The sequence below is a fragment of the Peromyscus maniculatus genome, chromosome 12, assembly GCF_049852395.1.
Source record: "Peromyscus maniculatus bairdii isolate BWxNUB_F1_BW_parent chromosome 12, HU_Pman_BW_mat_3.1, whole genome shotgun sequence".
In the NCBI taxonomy this organism is placed as follows: domain Eukaryota; kingdom Metazoa; phylum Chordata; class Mammalia; order Rodentia; family Cricetidae; genus Peromyscus; species Peromyscus maniculatus.
Genome location: NC_134863.1, coordinates 53466960 through 53488161, shown reverse-complemented (window position 1 = coordinate 53488161; position 21202 = coordinate 53466960). Strand labels below are relative to the sequence as shown.

The 21202-nt window shown below is 35.0% G+C and overlaps 1 protein-coding gene across 1 annotated transcript in view; it reads left to right on the top strand.

Moving 5' to 3' along the window:
- Epha3 (EPH receptor A3) overlaps positions 1 to 21202 on the top strand; it is a 317591-nt gene that overhangs the window by 280405 nt on the left and 15984 nt on the right. The window contains exons 13-15 of the mRNA XM_006981616.4: positions 762 to 971; positions 12882 to 13031; positions 14622 to 14815. Coding sequence (XP_006981678.1) covers positions 762 to 971; positions 12882 to 13031; positions 14622 to 14815 — 554 coding nt within the window. The remainder of the gene's footprint in view (positions 1 to 761; positions 972 to 12881; positions 13032 to 14621; positions 14816 to 21202) is intronic.

Here is a 21202-nt window from a genome sequence, read left to right as displayed (position 1 = left end):
TTTCTGTGTTTATATGATATAGTGTATATAAATATATATATTGACAAGTAAGTTATAGAAAATATTAGATACTTTCTAATACTGTGCTAAACATTTTCGTGTCTAAATTTCAAGTAAAATTAAAATAATCTAGGATTACTTAGCAAAGAGAAAATTGTAAAATTTCATCTATATCTTGTAGTTCCAAACATAAATGGCTTGTATTTTAGAACTTTTTTAAATGTATAAGGCTTTTGTGTTGTCCCAAATCACACCTTTAAAACTATATATTGCTATTTAAATACAAATCTATTAGAAGGTTTCTCTGTCAAATGACTCTATGATTTTATCTTTCATCATAATTTCCTTGATTTGCTATAATTAAAGATCAGGCAAAAAACATACAAATTAGGTCAACACACCTTTCTCATATAGTATTTATGATGATGATTAAAACTTTAACCAAGAGAAAAGAATAAAATTTCAATGAAATGCTTTTTTTGTTGATGTTGTTCTTAAACTTAGTTTTTGAGAAGTGACTTGTGAATCATACAAAGGTCAAGACAATCCTGCTTTTGAACTGAATTCAGATTGTATGATACTGTACTGAGTAGTACCATCATTATCAATTTTGTGTTAGCCATGCATTCATTTATCTAAATGTCGTGGTAGTATTATGTGCTTTTAGTGAAAATGTGTGGAGTCAATAATGAAAAATGTTGGTACATGAAATTGTAAAGTCAAAGGGACATATTCTAGCCTGTATTGCAAATGCATTTCAGAAACATGATGCCCAGTTCACAGTCATCCAGTTGGTAGGAATGCTCCGTGGGATAGCATCAGGCATGAAGTACCTTTCAGATATGGGCTATGTCCATCGGGATCTTGCTGCTCGGAATATCTTGATCAACAGTAACCTGGTGTGTAAAGTTTCTGACTTTGGACTCTCTCGGGTGCTTGAAGATGACCCTGAAGCTGCTTATACAACTAGAGTGAGTAATGGGGATTCCCGCTATCTTTGTTTTCCATATTATAAATATCTGGGCGTACAAACAAGTAGAAATGAAACTTAGAATCGTGTGTCAGTTATGTTTCCAATGGATGGAGACAACTCTTAATAATAAAAATATCATTTATTGTGTTAAAAACTGATAGTTTTCATTTAACAGCCAAATAATTGTTATGATTCTGAAATAACATGCCTGGCCAAACACAGCAAGGTTTCTACATGCCTAAATTATTGGTATTTTACTACACACTATTTTTGATTGAATGACCTTTATAACAGGCATGTTTGGTAAATTCTTTGGATTCTTATACTACTAGATTATTTTTAAAGCATTTAAAATTAATGTCCTCAATAAATATTTAAAAGTTAAAGGAAGACTATTCTTTATCCTGTTTTGAGGCTTTCTTTCATCCATAACATGTATGTTCTAAATATGTCTTTGTGTAGCAGGTTCACTTCATTAATGAATATATTCTTTGTATATAAGGAAAACATTTACCCTCGTAGCTAGTAGAATGCGTTTATAACAACAGTGAGTTCAAATATACAGCTCTGAACACGTGATGGAGTTAAAAACATGGGTGGTTAAACAACGATTAACAGTCTCCCTTGAAGCTTCTCCTCCGCTCTCCACACACATCAGCCGGTACAGGGTCTACAAAAACAACATCATATTTCTGACTACACTCTCCTCCCAGGAGAAAACATATGTAGCAAAGGAAAATATTTACTTATCATCCTAAGAAATGACTTTATTCTCCCCACTACTGCTCTGTCCTCTAAAGATATCTTCTATAAGGGTCTGCCACTCTATAAACTTCTAACAGTGCAGAAGGCGTATTGTTGCTTGTTTTGTTCCTATAACAACTGTCATATCCCAAAAGATCATCCAGGTTTAATAAAGCACATCTGATAGAAGATTTATATTTGAACTTATTTATAATATAAGCTAGTTCTTGAGCCAGGCTCTAATTTCTCTGTGACATACAACTATTCAATGTGAATATCCTTGACCCCAATTCGAACCTTGATCCCAGAATACTCAAAGGAATGACTGATTTAGTGGGAAGCTGGAAGGGTCTTACAAATATGACCATCTGCTTTTTGGAGATTCAAGTGTGTTTCTGCTCAGAGTTTAATTATACCGGTGTGACTTTGTTAGAAGTAAAGACACTTGAGGACCATTTCTTTGGAGTTAGTAAAGAAGGAGGAATTGCTATGTCAGTATTCTCATGTATCATTTTTGAATAAGGATGCAAGAGGCTTTGTGTTGAAATTTCAGTGTCAGAAGATTCTTGCCAACCACACCAGCCAAGTGGATTCATTCCCTTCCCACACACAGTTGCTCAGAGCACTTCAGTGTTCATCCTTGTGTTCCTCTGGCACTCTCTCAAATACCCATGGGGTTCCCAGCTTCCTTCTGAGAGGCATCTGCATGTCTACAGTAATTTGGAAGTCGTTGACTTAATCTCCAATAACAAGCTTTGTTTAGTACAGTAATTTCATGATTTACTCTTAAGATGAGTATGATTATAAAGTCATTGGGCTGCTATTTTTTTATGTAAACACACCAAAACAGCTGAGTTGCCGTTCTAAGCAGTTCTGTAGAGGATGTATACTAACTGAAGGATCACTGTCAAGCAAAAATATTAGAGAGCTCCTTTTTCTGAAATTTAAAGCTGAATGTGTCAAGTAGCATTAATAAAAATTATTTAAGCAAAATAATTGGGGAAATACACTTGAATTAGAGAAAAGTTTTTACTATGAATAAGAAAACTAATACCACATAAAATATATAATACATAATAATATTTATTCATTTTATTTTCTAAACAAAACTAGTTTTATCCAGTTAAAATGCTATATTATTTATTTGGCTTAATATTCAGTGATTATTGTCTTTTACAAAAAAATAAAAATGTTCAAAAGGCACATATTTTATATGAATCTGATGAACCCACTTTAGACGTAACACTTTATTTACTTAAGTAACACTTAACGTATTTTGCATTGTATCTGTATTTTTTTTTTACAGTTCAGGAATTAGCATTCAGTATTTCAATGCATTGACTGTTGGCCAATGCCTTTTGGATGCTGTTTCCTTTTCGTAGAGAGAAACCAAACAAAGACATCATGAACTATATTTGATTCTATATTGTTGACAGGTTTCTGCTCCTTCCATTTTTTTTTTCAAAAATCTCTGTGAGATTCAGGCAAAATAAAAGAGAAGTGCAGAAATTCTGTCAATTAACTGTGTACTTAAAAAACCACTTAGAGATTTGACACACAGATCAGCAGGCAGAAGCACTTATGTAAAAACTTGGGCTCAGATAAACATAATTTAAATAGTAAGTAAATAAAATGTAAATCTTCAGATAGAGTATTTAGGAAGTGGAGAATATGCTTGGTCTCTAAACATATTGCCTGTTTCTTCATTGCTGTTCTTTTCTGTGGTCTTAATTATATAGTGATCTTTCCTTATGCTCTCAGCAGTGTTATGAAATAAGGGGTCAAATAAGCAGTCATTTGCATGTGCATGTATGTGTTTGGTGTGTGATTCTATTTTCATAAGCATTTTAGGGAGAAATCAGCTATTTTTCAGCTATCTTTAGGACTCACGTCCAGTTGTTACTCTTCATTTTTCACTTGTGAATTATGCAAAAATTTCATATGTTGACACTGCACAGTTCGCAATATTGTTATGTATCCTGTACCTTCTAAAATCCCACTTCAAACTCTTGGAATGTTACAAGTAAAAAGGCTATAAAGTTTTAGTGTTGTTATGAAAATGGCTTCATCCTCATAGACTCCCTGAAATGCTCTTGGGATCCCTACAGATGCCTGAATGACACTTTGGAGATCATTGCCACAAGTGCTTTATCAGGAAAAGTACCTTAGAAACTAAATAAATATCTCGGTAACCATTCAATGATATACATCTAAAATATGAGGTAGTTTTATGCAGTCTGATATGTTTTAAAGAGCTGTTTGTGAAGCATAAGTGCAGCTGCTTCACAAATCACACTGGAAGCCTCTGGATTTCATTTGGTGGGTGGGACTGGAACATACAGCCCCACAAATATAAATCCCCCCCAAATTCTGCTGTTTGGTAACAAACAACAAAGAATTTCCTCTTTCTGTTTTTTCAACATGTTACTTTCAAAGTATAATTATGATGTTTCCGTTCTTCATTGTTTTGGCCTGTTGTACTATCTAGCTATTATTTTTAAGGAACCGTGTCAGAAGGCAAGCATCTAATCATAGAAGTTGTATTCTGACTTCCACACACATGGATAATCCATGGTACATGCTCTGTGGCTTCTGCTCTCCCTCCTTCCCCCCTCTTATCACACATACACATATATGTACACTCATGCATACCCATATACATACATATACATAAATACATACATGTATATATATCCACGCACATGAAAATACAAAATAAATAAAGAAATTAATTAAAAGAACCATATTGCTATTGGTGACAAATTGTTCCACTCAATAAGTTTTCAATTTCTCTTTTTTTATATGATTTTTTTCAGTTTAACATATTTGTATCTATGTATATCAGCATGCTTCTATGCCAATTAACATTCTTACCATCATGTTCAAATAGTACCCACAATTCCAGTCTACCAGTGGTGAATCTGCTGTTACGTGCATGGTTCCCACAAGAGAAAGAATAGACTTTTACCTAATCTATATGGAGAAAGAGTAGACTTTTACCTAATCTATATACCATGCAATCAGGCAGCCTATTCTTTTTTACAATCTCAATCATCTTAGGCATGTAATTATTGCACGGATTGTTTTAGGAAATTTGAGAAAACCACTTGGCTTTCTCTTGGTTCTATCTTCCAGTGTTACATCGTTTTCTCTTGACTTCATTCTGACATTGCATAATGAGCATAACCAATCAAATTTCAAGCATGGTTAGGAGCATCCCATCTTTGGTCATAAAGAAAATTTTATATTCTGTAGCCTTTCGATCTGTGACTCTACTGATTCTACTCTATTCTAGCTTTATATTTGTGACTATGCTGACTTGATTGATTGTGGATAGCTTTGTAAAATATAGCTTCATATTTACAGTGAATAAAAAGGATGACTAATGTGAAGAACTTAACTGGTCTTCACAGAACCTTCATTTTAAATGATGTTACTACTCTTTGTTCTAGAAGGATTCTCAACTAAAAGCTATTAACATCAAAAGTGACATGGTACAAAACATATTAGATAGATACTTTGTTTTTATAAGAATGAAAAATATTTTCTAATCAATTTCTAATCAATGTTCTATGTACTTTAACAAGAAACTTTCAAACTCAATTAATAAAACCAAGGCCAAATTACTCCCCACTTTCTTATACTGGGCATGACAAATCCTGTATGTAACTTCGCAAAATGAAGCTACTTACTCCTGCAAAGTCTACATTATTTGTTGATTTTAGTAATCAATGTTATAATAAAAATTGATAAGTCACCTTGAACATTCTCAACATTCATTTTAGACAGATTGCTATTGTGATAAGTGTAGCCTGGGAAAAAACAAATCTGTCTGTATTCATGGGACAGTGAATCAAGGCTGTAATTTGGAAGTGGAACCCTGAGTAAGGAAGCTTTATGGAAATGTGTATAAATATATTATCCATGGTCCCTGCAGGGATTATTTTTCTATGAAATGTATGATTCACTGATTCACAGATTTGTGCAGTAAATTTGTGGCTACTGTGTTCCAGACACAGTCCTGGAGACTAAGAATCTTGAAGTGAGCAGAGCCAAGATCTGTTATCATGGGTTTGTACTCACTGTAACTCAGACCAGGCAGGGAAAGCAAATGAAGGAAGAGCAGTTACATAAAAGGAAAAGCTCATTTTTTTTTATCTTTCCCCCCTTTTCTAGCAGAGGGGCCAAGTGTTATCCTGTAGCCCTACCAGGCCTAAAATACGCTATGTATCTTTATCATTTCCTTTTGCTAACAAGCTCTGTTCCCTCTAATCCCTTACTCTATACCTACCCTCTGTGGTTCTATAGATTGTAGCTTAGCTATCATTTATTTTACAGCTAATATCCACATATAAGCAAATACAGACCATATTTATCTTTTGGAGTCTAGGTTATCTCAGTCAGGATGATTTTTTTTTTTCTAGTTCTATCCATTTGCCTGCAAATTTCATGATGTCATTTTTAACAGCAGAGTAATACTCCCTTATGTATTTTTTTTTAATCCATTCTTCTGCTGAGGGATATCTAGATTGTTTCCAGTTTCTGGCTACTTTAAAAGGGATAGCAACAAACCTGGTTGAGCAAGTGTCCATGTGCTGTAGAATGAAGCATCTTTCAAATATATGCCTGAGAGTGGTATAGCCAGATCTTGAGTAAGATCAGTCCCTGTCTTACTGATGAACACAGCGCCGATTTCCATAGTGGCTGTTTAAGTTTGCACTCCCAATAGCAATGGATAAGTGTCCCTCTTAATTCATAAATTCACAAGCATGAGATGTCACTTGTTATGTTGATCTTGGACATTCTTACAGGTGTAAGATAGAGTCTCATAGTAGTTTTGATTTGCATTTCCCTGATAGCTAACAATGCTAAATATTTCTTTAAGTGTTTCTCAGCTATGTGAGTTTCCTCTTTTTAGAATTCTCTGTTTAGATCTGCACTCCATTTGTAACTGGGATATTTGCTTTCTTGATATCTAGTATTTTGAATTCATTGTGTATTTTGGATACAGCCCTCTATCAGATGTGTAGTTGATAAAAAAATCTCTTTTCATGTCTGCTATTCTGAATAACGGTGTCCTTTGCCATGCAGAACTTTTTCACTTTCATGAGGTCCCATTGATTAAATGTTGATCTTAGAAAGTGTGATAACAGTGTTCTGTTTTGGAAAATCTTTTCCTGTGCAAATGAGTTAAAGGTGATTTCCCAATTTCTCTTTTCTCAGGTTCAGTGTCAGCTTTTATGTCGATATCTTTGATCCATTTGAAGTTTAGTTTTGTGTGTGATGATGAGTATGGATCTATTTGAATTCTTCCACATGCAGTCTTCCAGTTTGACAAGCCTGTTTAGATCTGTATCCCATTGTTAATTAGGATAGTAGTTTTCTTGATGTCTAGTTTCTTGAGCTCTTTATATATTTTGGATATTAACCCCATCAGATGTGTAGTTAGGTTAACAACTGAGTTGCCACTTATTCCTACTGGGAGAGGAAAAGTCAATTTTTTTTCTAATAGAGTGCCAGTGGGTGTATCAGCCACTCCAGGACAGGCCTCCTGTTCAGGAGCAATTGAGCAATATATGTTGGACTCCACAGATTCTTTTATGTGCTTTCATTTGGTCACAGTTTGGTGTTTTGTTTTATTTTGTTTTTTGACTTTGGGTTTGGAGGGGTTTTTTTGTATTGGATTTTTTTTTAAAAGAACTTAAAGTTGAGTGAGTAAGGAGGGAGAGAGGATCAAAATATAGGTAGGGAGAGCATCTGGAAGGATTAGGGAGGGGAAGAATATGATCAAAATATATTTAAATTTAAAAGCTTCTCTAAATAAGAAAAATAAAGTGTGTATGAATAAATAAATGAAATGCAGAACCTGTCATGTAAAATTTAACTGAATTTTGGAAAAAAACTGGAGCCATATTAGGTCATATTTTATCTTATTCTTCAGGTTTTATTTTGTGTTATAGGTGCACATTTCCCATCATGTTAACTTACTTTTATATTGTTTTGGGAGCACCTAGAAGGGCCATAAACATTGCTTACTTGTGCTTTCATTTTTGCATCCTTAGAAATCTTTGAATGTGAGTATTCTCCTGTCTATTGATAAATTCTTAATCATTTTACATAATGTTGAAAATCTCAAGTTCAAGGGTGGGCTTCTGCTTCTTTAGAACCATCTGTCTCTGTTCTCTCATGGCAACCAACATCTGCTGAAACTGTTCTCTCAGTGGTCCTTAGGTTGGAGCTATTTAGGATTAGAATAGATGTTTCCCCTGGGATGTGCTTCCTCGTGGATTGTGCCTTGTTGTCTACTGCAGTGAGTGGAGCTGAGTCCCTGATAACAGCTAAGACCTTCAGCACAGTGATTTATCTCTGTAGTTCAGCTTTCAACCTGAGAGGCTAATATTTGTCTACAGGTTCAATACTCAATCACTCTGAGTTGAATCAGATTAACCCTCCTGAGTACTTTGTCATTTGAAGTACAATCTGACAGAGCTCATAGGCAAAGATAGGAAAAGAGAATTCTCAGAATAGTTGCTAAATCAACAGGGAATTATTTTCACAAACAAATAGAGGTTAGAAAGAGTAGTAGATATTGCATAGTATGCTTTTGCACCTAGGCATTTAAGCGATTGTACTTATCTTCAGAAATCAAACCAGAGGCCACCCACATGCAGCAAATGAACTGACATCAAATGAGCACCTGGGGAGGAGATTATAATTTGGCCAAGTGTCTTATGCAGTGGTTCTCAACCTATGACCCCTCTGTTGTAGAATGACCCTTTTTACAGGAGTTACGTATACAATATCCTGCATATCATATATTTGCATTATGGTTCATAACAGTAGCAAAATTACAGTTATGAAGTAGCAATGAAGTAATTTTATGGTTGGGGGTCACCACAACATGAAGAGCTGTATTAAAGGGTTGCAACATTAGCAAAGTTGTGAACCCAGATCTGATTTAAAAAACTATCAAATTTAAATTATTATTTCCTAAAATTCTGACTTTCAGAATTTTGTAAGAACAGTTCACTATTTTATTTTAAAGACTTGAAGAGGTCTTTTAAACTTTTAAACTTCTGTGACTAACACTGGATTGGAACATAGCAGTTAAGCACTATTTCATTGAACCCCAACCACATATATTTAAAACTATTTTTTCACTGGGTGTGGTGGAGCACATCTTTAATCCCAATACTCTGGAGGCAGAAGCAGGCAGATCTCCATGAGTTTGAAGCCAGCCTGGTCTAGAGAGCAAGTTCCAGGAAACCCAAGGCTGTTACTCAAACCCTGTCTCAAAACATAAATAAAACACACAAAATAAATAAACAATGAAACTCTTTATTCATCCTCTTAATTATTCTATAAATTATATAGAAGTAACACAAGATACGTGTTCAAGAAGATACCGAGTTTGGAATGAAGGTAATCTCTCTTAAAAAGCTCAAATTAGTTATCACTGTAAATGTCAGCCCCCTTGCTGTTCACGTACATTTAGCACAGAAATTTGGAAACTGAAGAGCTAAGGTTTATAAGATAGTCAAGCTGTTACGCTGTTAGAGAAGGTAACAGTTTTATGTTCCCCATGGTCCTCAGTTTATATATGGCAAAATAACTTCAGAAATGTCAAGCAACTTGGCAAAATTAAACAGGAGGATCAACACAGGTCCCAGAAAACAACACTATTATTTCTACTAAAATGAAGTAATCAAGTGGGACAAATAACTGAATATTCCCCAGCAGCACCAATTCTTAGAGCTTCCCATTGATGGATGTTGCTTAGAAATGACTCGGTCTGATGCTTCCAATATAGGAAGCAAGCATTAACTTCAGTTTCTGCTGAGATTGAGATGGAGATTCCTCTGAAGTTGAGGTTTTAGATATAGTCCATATGCTGCTATTCTGGGATTGCTCCAAAGGACTGAGATCTTTCCTCAAATGCATAAATATCTGAGGAGTTTTAAATGTGGATATAGAAGACATTCAAATAAATGCTTAGTTTAAAAACCTATTAAAATATGGAAAAATGAATCATCATAAATTATTTGTATAACTAATTGTACTTCTAAAGTATTCTGAAAACTGGGTGGTATTTTACCAAGAAGTTGTAAATTATGAAATGAGTTCCAAGTTTAAGTACATCAATATAGTTGTGATAAAACTGTTTTGCTGTTCAGGAATCACATGGGCTAAGTAATGACAGCACACTGTCTCATCAAATCCAACATTTTGCATATTTCATTGAAACCTGTGTTTGGCAGTTATTAAAAAACTAGTTACACATATTTAATGTATTTATTAATAAACTCTAAGCCGATTTCAAAACAAATTACAAACCTTAAAAAATCTGAGATGAACTGTTGAGGTGGGTGATGAGGAAGGAAGAAGTTTTGTGTTCAGCATCATGAGCAGAATGATGGATAAGATTTGGAGTTAATTGTTTGTAAGAAATATAGTAAGTGTGTCTTTCATACCATTCAATTCAACCCTAGAGTTACTCAGGCAAAAGAGAGATTGCATTGTAAGTTATGACAGTATCAAAGCTTCTGAGTCCCACTTTCTTCAGGTCACACATTTCTTCAGGAGTGTTCTGTGCCCTTGGCTTGCCGGCATTGCAGATGAGGACACTCTGCTCTCCAAGTCAGTGCTTCTACTGAAATCCTAGGCCACTAGGAAGCACCTCCTGAGAGGGACAATGATACCTAACCTATTAGATTAATTAGAGGCTCACTGAGAATAGAAAATAATCACCCCTAAAAAAATAGGAGAAGGCAAGGACAGGAGAAAAAAAATGAGAGAATGATTAGAATTAGGGAAAATTCCAGAAAGGATATGGCTAATCATCAAAATCTAGGTATTAAATTCATTCTTGAGAATTGTACTGTTAGTTTTCATAATGGAGTTAAATCACAGGACAAGAACAGAACTATCTACAGAAAGAGTGAGTGTGTGAAACAAGAGGTTCAAGCTCAACCAGTTTATATAAAAGCCCCAGTCCTGGATTCATCTGGCTCCGTTTCTTTAGCTCCTCGTGAATTATCATGCATCATCTGAAACGGCAGTTCTCACCCAGGGTGATGCCATTCCCCCATTGGACATTTGCTACTGTCTCGAGCTACTTTGGGGTTTCATAATTGGGAATCACTAGTCTCATTTACACACAAAGGGAATAAAGGCACCTAGAATGCAGAGTCCCCATCACTGGAATAATCTGATCTGAAATGCCAAGAGCAGCCTTTTAGAGAACCGGGCTTTAATGTTACCCTACATGTGTAAGGAATAAGAGTGAGAAGACAGCCATGTTCTCCAGTCTCATCGAATATAGGTGCATCAGGGAAAGAAGGAAGAAAGAAAGTCAGTATAGGTGCACAGTGGAATATTCTTCTCTGAAAATAATAGAACCCTACCATTTGTATCCACGTTGGTGGCCTGGGGAATGCTGTGCTAAGTGGTTCGTGTGTATTGTAATAAAACTGATCTCATAGAAACTAATATGGAACGAGGGTTACCAAGAAGGGATAGAAGGTGTAAGGTAGAGGAATGAAGGCAAAGAGTTAACCAATAGGTGCTGCACTGCAGAGAGACAAAAACCAGAAGTTTTACATGGGTGAGTGTAGACAGTAATAATACACTATACACTTTAAAAAGCTGGAGGGAGGGCCCCATCACAGGAAGCAGTGGGAAGAAGGCCTCCCAAGAGGGGGGAGGACAGTGTGATTTTAAGGCACCAAGAACTTAGGAGAAAAGGGATTCGACTAAGATAAGCAAGCTTTTCTTGAATGCCTGATCTCTTGCCAAGACAATAAATATAAATATAAGCAACAATTCTGTGTGGTCGACATGGACCTACATGCGCTACACTCATAACCTTTACTTTTATTGCACATTCAGCTTTCTTGAGCTTGTGACTTCAAATTATAGTTTGGGAACACTATATTTTATTTTTTTATTTAAGTCAATGGATGTTTTACTAGTTCATTATATTAGTTCTGTATCGTTGTACTAGTGGTGAACAAAAGGATTTTGAAACTACAAGGCTGGAACTGAACAATTTGTAATGACATACTCATTTTTTTCCCTTTTAATTCTACAGTCATTTTATTGATTTTAATCCTCTTCTGTAGTTGGTGTTTTTAATTAAATATATTCATGGTCAAGTTCTTCTGTGGTCATTTAAAGCCAGAGTGACTTGATACTGCCCCACATGGAAAATTAAAAACCTTTTTAGTCTGGTTTAGTTAACAAGGACAGCAAAAACTGCTAACTTTCAATATTGCTTTGTAGTCAATAGTGAGCTTTTCATGATTTCCTCACGTAATGAATTTATGTAACATTATAGGGGTGTTAACTAGTGACTAATGGAAGTTAGTTGAATGAGAGGAAAGGATAGGAAGCTTACAGTTCAATTTGTTAAGGATCACACATTTTATCTTTTGTTACTACATAGTAAAAACCTGTTAATTATGGAAATTCTAATTATTAAGAAGCCTCCATCATATAATTTTTTGGACTAATATTTTTTGGTAAATCAATAAATGTCTATTTATGATATCTTTAAATTCTAAGAGGATGGCTTGAGTTGTAAATACTGGGGAACTTCATTTCTTTCGTGATTTCAGTGTTCTTTTGATATATTTAGGGGTAAATTTATTTCTCAAGATGTTTTCCAATCAGATCTTAGAAAATGCCCACTGAACCTACCACTCCCTGCTGAAGTATTGACTGCTAATAGCTTCTGGGAGAAAAGTAGTTACTATCTATAGCTGTGCGCAAAATAATTTGCCCTTCAGGCTTCTATGCTTAGTTCCATACCCATGGTCACAAATATCATCTTTCCTAAACTCAGCGGGACTTAAAGGAAAGGTATATAGATACTTGAAAGGTGTTATAGGGAGGAAAAATGTTAAAAGGGTGGGGGAGGATACTAGAGAGACTAGGGGTTTCCTGTAACCACAGTCCAGGTTTTTTATGCATGGAATTGTCAAAGGAAAAAAAAATAAAATACAAGTTAAATGTGGAGAAAATAGAACATTAGGATGTTTTAGCAGAATCCTATATTCTCCTTCAGAACAGATACCCTGAACAATTATGTCTGATTTCAGAGTATATTATGTATATTATATGTTATATTTCTTATTCACTATACATGCAATTTTTATGTCCCAAGGGAGGGAAGATACCAATACGGTGGACATCACCAGAAGCAATTGCCTATCGCAAGTTCACATCAGCCAGCGATGTGTGGAGTTATGGGATTGTTCTCTGGGAAGTGATGTCTTATGGAGAAAGACCATATTGGGAGATGTCCAATCAGGATGTAAGTGTGCGCTTGTGGTTTATGAGTTATGAGTTGAGATTAAAACTTCAAGCTGTGCAAGGAAGTGGAGCATAATGAAGCCAGGTGGTGCCTACTTGATGACACCAAAGCTGAATACTTAAATGAAATATAAAAAAATATTCTTGCATCTTGTAAGGGTATGAATTGAGCTGTTTTTAGAACTTGTTTCCCTCAAGCAGAGACTTAAGAATGGAACAAAAAGGAACAAAAAGGAGCATTTCTAACAGGAATGTAATAAAAATAATGTGTGTGTTCATGTTCATGTGCATGTGCAGGCACATCATGGAATATGATGTTTCTACTAAACTTTATTAAGAATATGCCTGCCAACCTGGGCTACAGAGTGAGTTCCAGGAAAGGCACAACACTACACAGAGAAACCCTGTCTGAAAAAACAATATATTTATATATGGTTATATAAAAACCATATATATATGCCTGCCATCACTTCTTGACTCAATTTTTACAACTGCTCCAGTATTTAGCTTACTTAAATTTAGTATTCCAAAACAACAAAATTAATAATCTCTGCCATGTTGTTTCTAATAATACTCTAGGCTTGCACATGAATTTCATCACAAAAATTGAGTCAGGCTGGAGGAAACAATCTTAACTATAGTATGAGTATTTTTTTTAAGGAATTGTGCTTGAATTTATTACATATTGCTACTGCTTAGGAAAAATATACTATTCACACATGGGATTAGCACATTTCTTCATGCTTACCAGAAATTTTGAGCATGAACCCAAATATATAAGAAAGCAAGATGAGATGATGCTACCCAATTTCAAGTCACTGCTTATGGGATTGCCTCTACTATCTTTTGATATATAGATAATATGGAATTTCTCAAATGTGCTGAGTGTTTTTAAATAAAATAAGTATAGGAAAATCACACTAAGTTTCCCATGTATTTTCTCCAAACTGTGGTTATATCAGAGCAACTAATGCATAGTACCTGGGCCAGCAAATTTAGCATGGCCTAGGAACTTGTTAGGAATAAAAATTCTCAGGATTTACCCCCCTGGGTGGATGATTCAGAAACTCAGTTATTGAGAGAAAAGTACTTTGTACATTAAGAACTCTTCCAGATGGTTCAGATTTACATTAAGCTTTTAAAATTACCACTTTATGTATTTTAAAACAGTAATACACTACATATTGGAGTTTACAAAAGAGAACTTCTCTGGTTTACAAAATTCTAAACTGTTGTATAGCTAGAATCTACATCCTGACTTATTTTGCATGAACCAATACATGACATATAATAATCTGCATAATAAAAATAATTTTTAGTAGCAATAAATTTCCTATCCTATGAACTTTATTTTTGCCTTGATTTGCAAAAGACCTTTACACACATTGCTTTCTCTTATTTATTTTTCCTTTATATAACATTTTCAGGCATGGATAATTTTTTTATGTCTACAAGCCAGCTATTGTCTTCGTGGGTAATCAAAAAAAAAAAAAAAACTCTTATTGAACTTTAAAATATTCCTACCAGTGTGAATGAAAACATCCAATGAGTCTCTTGTCTTCTGTCCCCAAAAACTCTGCTTCTCACATAGGTAATCAAAGCAGTGGATGAGGGCTATCGTCTCCCACCTCCCATGGACTGCCCAGCTGCCTTGTATCAGCTGATGCTGGACTGCTGGCAGAAAGACAGAAACAACAGACCCAAGTTTGAGCAGATCGTCAGCATTCTGGACAAGCTCATCCGGAATCCAGGCAGCCTGAAGATCATCACCAGTGCAGCAGCAAGGTGACACATTAGATGTGCATGATGCACGCCCTATACAATGCATGTTCCCTCCTCCCCTCAACTGTGTTCTTAGAAACCATAGTTCTCAGAACTGGAGAGATACTGCTGGCTTGTCTTTCCTTAACTTGGGGAATAATTCTCATGTGACTTTAGAATAATGATGAAAATATTACTAGGATTCTTACTTAGAAGTGTCTCTCCAAGCTTAAGTCTAGGAAATATGAAAGCTGAACACATAGCTTATTTTACCTCCATCATTCAAGGAAAAGGAAGGTGGGCTATTTGCTTAAAGCTATCTTCCAATAGGTGAGCCCAGTCTGATGGTGCACACCTGTAAATCCAGGTTACAGGAGACTCTTAACAAAAACCAGCGGCAACAAAAACACAAAACAAACCCATAGATCAGGCAGTGTGAGTGTGTGATTGGTTATGTGTATGTGTGTGTGTAAATATGTAAATATATGAGGTTCAATTAATTATAAATTTTGACAAAATTTTTATATAAATACTTAATGTAAATTTTAAGAGAAAAAGGAATGTCCCTAATCTACATTGAAGAAAATATTAAAATTTAAAATACAAGCATTAATTACAGCATTTTAAAAATGAGGCCAAAGGGGAAATGAGCACCCATATATATACATATGTGTGTTCTTCTTTTTTTTTCTTGAAAAATTCAAGTTCTGTAATGTGGTTTTATAGACACGTGTTGTAAATGGAGTAGCATGATCAAATTAAGTAATGCTTAATCGTTTTAGATATTTAACTTTCAGATCAGTTAGTTAACTTATCAGGGAGACATCTTGAGATCTTTGTAAGCCAATATACTAATGCCTATAAACTATTTTCTACAATCATCATGATGTACATTAAGTCTCACAGCTTTTTTATCTCATAATGCAAGTGTATTTCTTTTGATTACAACCTTCCAATCTTTCTCAACTCTAACTTAGAGAAAACTCTATTCTCTCTGTTTCTGTGTTGGACCAGGTTTAAATTCAGCTTGTGATTTCATACCATAGTTCTTTGTGCATCTGTGGGTTATTTCACAAGATCTATTCACATTGTCATAAATATTAAATGTATCAATATATGATAAGAACATGCATGAGTTCTCATGTTTTCCTAATCACTTATTGCTGGTGTTTGTGTTATTTATGTCACTCCCATTGATGCAATAGGGAAGGTATTTTTGCAAGATAATTAATTTATTCCTCTTGCTATCTATCTAGAATTGGGAGTACTGGGTAATATTTTAATTCTACTTTTAATTTTGAGAAAATTCTATGTTATATGAATTTACATTTCTACCAACAATATTACATTTTATTCACATCTTCAATAACTCTTAACATCTATTGCATTTTAAGTTATGCCCATCTTACCAGATGTGAGGTGATTTTTATAGTAGTTTTTATTTGCATGTCCCAATGATATGTGAATGGTTTGTATATCAATTCTAACTTTTTCAGGTCCCTTTGCATAATAAATCTGCATAAGTCTTTTGCTTGTGCTTTATTAAGTAATTTGTGGGGTGTTTGTTGTTAACATGTCAGTTTCTTAAACACTGTGGATATTAACCTACTATTAGCTGTATTGTCTGTAAAGATTTCTCCATTCTTTAGCTTCCTTTTCATATTTTTTAATGATTTCCTTGTCATGCAGAAGCTTTTAGTTTGTTGTAATCATACTTACTTTCTTTTCACTTGTTGGTTTTGCTTTGGTGGCCATATCCAAAAGTCATTTCCAAGACCAATATAGCGGTGTTTTTTAAATCTATATTTTTTGTAAGTATTTTATAGTTCAGATCTTATGGTCCAGTCTTTAATCCACTTTGAATTGTGTAGAATGAACATACACGATCAAGATTTATATGATTTTCAATAAAAAGGAAGGAAACCTAAATCATGCTTTTAATGTCATTACAAGAGGATGATGGTTTATTAGTTTCATATAACATTTAGCAGTTACTACAGTGGAATTTATTGATGTATCTTTAGATGAGATTTACCATAATTTATTCTATCAGAATTCATCTCTGTTCCAAACTTCACAAGGAGAGAGAGAATGCAGACTCTGTGGAAATCTACCTGACAGTTTGACAACTGGCTGGATTGTAGACCCTTCCTAGCCAGGGCATATGGTCCTCATTTTACACCTTGAAGCCATTTCTTTTGATCTTTGCTCAGTAGTAACTGTACCAAGGAAAAACAACTCTTTAGCTCTCTTCATCTCATAAGAAGGCATTTAAGCCTTCCACTGGATGATATTATCCATATAAAGATAAATTATGCTATATGGTTTAGAGATATTTAACCTCAATTTCAGGGATGAAAATAGTCTTACATCAGATTACACAATGCTGGGATACACACAAGTATCCAAAGTTTAAGAGACTTTCTAAATTGATTTTTCTATTATGTGACTTTTTGCTGCTATAGCATTAACTACCTAAATAATTTCCAAATATTTAGTCACAAAATATTAAATTCTAGGGAAAAGATAGATATTTTTCCTACAAAGTACCATTGGTTTTAGTGCGCATAATATAGAACAGGGGACTCTATGTTTATTTATTGTTATAAAGGCAATTACCTTGGGAGACCAGTCAATACAAAGTCATTATCAACCATATTCACCACCACTCAAGGATTTCAATATATGTTTTCCTTTAGAAATAAAAATGAATTTCCACTGTTTTAGAGTGATTGTTACTTTTTCAAAATTGATTGAACTCATTTTCTCCTTTATTTTTCAAGAGAATGATTATGTACTTGGGAGATTTTTGGCCACAAAATAAAATTTACTGCCTATTGCTCTTACCCACTTTGTTGTTTCTAGTAATTTTTCAAGGAAGTGTCCTTCTGACCATCGTGAGCAAATTCTTCCCTTTTTGCATACCTTGTCCTCTGTCTTCTCTGCACAGATCTAAAGTTTTTATTTCTATGTTAGATTTGCCATAGAGATTTATCTTATGACATTATTTCTCACATTTCATAGTGACAGGCATCACCAGGGGAATTTACAAAGTGCATCTGACTCTGAATCTTTAAGGAAGAACGCTAGAATCCAGTTATTTGATAAAATTCTGGTGACTGTTTTTCCTCAACAGATTAATTTAAGATGCTGTGTTCAGTACCACATATATGGGCAGATATCTTGGATCACTACATCCCTGTTTTTCTAACATTCCTCAAAACAAAACTTCCCAAGTACAGGTTTCATGATATCTCCAATTTTTGTTCTGAAACTTTCATCTTTCTCTGTCCTACAATTAACCAGATTTTTTATACTGTTTTTCTAGGGGAGTTGAGGTAAATACACCAATACCTATTCATTTACCCAATGGGGTATAGGAATAATTTTTAACATGCCATCTTGCAACATCTGTTCCTGTCAACTAGACTACTGCATTGACTGCCTAATTAAGCTCCTCTTCTGTTTTTCTCTGTACCAAACATCTATCCATATAGCACTCAGATAGTTTTATCCAAACAAATATAACTTCAACCAGTTGTTTATAGCTAATTTGATATTCTCTTTATAACACAGAAGAATTGATTTACTCCTTTGAAGGTTCAAAAATTCTTGCTTTCTCCAGTAACACTTTTCATTCATTCAATAATTTCTGTGGGTGCTTATGGTAGACCTACTGTAGCTGAAGTTGTCCTGTGTCCTGCCTGGCCTGTGGTCAGGACAAATTTCTCTCACCTGCCAGTCCCACAGATGCTCAGACATAAGTAAACACACAGAGGCTAATGATATTTACAAACTGTATGCCCATTAGCTCAAGCTTATTACTGACTAGCTCTTACACTTAAATTAACCCATAATTCTTATTTATGTTTAGCCACGTGGCTTGGTACCTTTTTTCAATTCTGCCTTCACATCTTGCTTCCTCTGTATCTGGCTGAAGATACCTGACTCAGCCTTCCTGTTCCCAGAATTCTCCTCTCTCTTTGTCCCACCTATACTTCCTGCCTGGCTACTGGCCAATCAGAACTTTATTTATTAACCAATCAGAGCAACACTTTCACAGCATACAGAGCGATATCTACAGCAACCTACTTTCTATGTAATAGAAACTATGTAGTCCCTGGAAATGAGGAAGCCAGATGGTCCTGAACACATTGATAATTATGCTACAGAAGATGTACAATATGCAGCATACAGTACAGATTATAGGATGAAATAAATAGGTAGTGATGTGGAAAATAAACCCTCTGAAGAGCTTGAATTTGAGCTTTTATCTGCATGGTGGTTGACTTAGCTGTTTGAAGAGTCAATAGCCTCCTCTTCCTACATACAACACACAGTATTCTAGGCATAGGATAAGTGAACTGAAGATATCTTAAGATGAGAAGCGATTTAGAGGTACTTGGGTGTGAGTGGGAGATGAGTTATATTACTGAAGAGCAGTGGAGAAAGGATGGTTTTGTCATAGCCTCAAGGTGCAAACAGAAGCCAGAGCACTTATGGTATGAGACCATAGTGAAGACCTTGGGATTAGTTTTCAAATGCATACGGAATCCTTTAGAACATCTGAAGCAGAGAAGTTACATGATGTGATTTGCATAGCTGCCTTCTGGAGGCAAGGTGAACCTGTGAGGAGGAGGGGGTGTTTTAACCTTACAATTGAGCATTTCCACTTGAGCAGCACACTGGCCTCAATGGTACTTCCAGGTCCTTCAGCACATTGAGCATTTCAGGAAGCAGAAGCACCCACATTCACCCATCCCAGATTTTCCTCTGCATCTCTTTGTCCTTAAGGAGTCACCTAATGTACCATGTATTTGTTGCCAGAGTTTTCTGATGATATAATTAAAACCCAATGCCATTATTCTTTTATAGAATGAAATAGAACAGTGAGCATTGTCTTCATTTTGGATTTTATGTGTGAATTCTTTAAAACTATAACTCTCTTTGAACAGAATCACAACAGAATCTATTATGCGTCTTTATGAACATCACTTCCTCAGAGTCCATGACTAGAGTAGACTGTAAAGTAGATGGTCGGATGCTCCCATAACCAAGCCTACATTAGACATTACAAGGCACAGTAAGAAGGGATGTTGTATTAAATTTTATATTATACTCCTTTTTCAAGCAATTGATTTATTTCCTTCAAAGTAGAGTAAATGGGAAAAGACATATATGAGCTTAATGTGCTGACAGCACAGCAGTATGAGACTACACAATCTCAGTTAAAAAGCATCCTTCATGTAACATTATTATAAACCTCATGATCATTATCTAGGTAGAAGATGCAACTGCCCCTCCCAGCTTACATTTGAGTATGGGGGAAAAAGAATACTCAAAAATTATATAATACCTCACAGAATATGAAAGAAAATTACAAATCATTCAGGAGCCATTAAGGGATGTGAGTTTAATTTTATAATACCCTGGAAATTGGACATAATAAATTACTTTTGTACTTTATACTAAATTTCTGTAAACAACTGAAAGTATTAACCTTTACAGGCTAGGAAACTCAGAAGAGAAAAGAAAACTGCAAAAGAAACATAATAGATGTGTCTAAATTGCATGGCATAAACAGTTGCATCTTCTACCTATAGAATTATCTTGAGGCTATAAGACAGGATTTAAAAAGAGATTATAAGGATTATGAGTAGGAGCCTAAGATATTATTTTTGTATAATAATAAAGATTGAATATCATCTAGAGGAAGGTGAGCTTTCATGCATGTGCAAAAGGGAGACAATAGTTTGGTGGCAGCCCTACCTCAGAGAAGTGGACAAAGAAAAAGGAAGGAAGGAGGAAACAATTGGAATGTCTGAAAAGGCTGAAGCTGGGATACAGTAGAGGAAACAGTTCTACCAATGCAAATACTATAGGACATGGTAGCAAATGAGATGTACCGAGTGGTGGAACTTATTAGCACATACTTGTGGGTCTTACATTTGAAGGGGTCTGACTCCTGTACACTCCTGGACAGAGACAGAGAGAAAAGAAGAAGACAGATGGGTGAACAGACGCATGAAACATTCTCTACACTATAAAACTGAGTGCCACAGGAAGCTGAAAGTTCATGACAGTGTGGAGGGGAAGGTGAAAGCTGAGCTGTGTTTGGAGTATTCTTTATATGAACATGAAATCACAGACATGGTTGTATGTTTAAGAAGTGAAATCTCAAATTGGTGATATTCATCACCAATATATCCTTTTTCATTATTCTCAGCACTGTTCAATTTCTAAAAAAGTACTTGTGCCATGGATTACCATGTGACTTTATGGAGGGGATATGTGGTTCTAATATATTGACAATGAGCTACCCTAATTCCAATTTGCAAGTTCCATATTGCTATAGGATTCAAAGATCATAGTGAAGCCTCTAAACAGCTCAGTTAAAACTTGCAAGTAGCC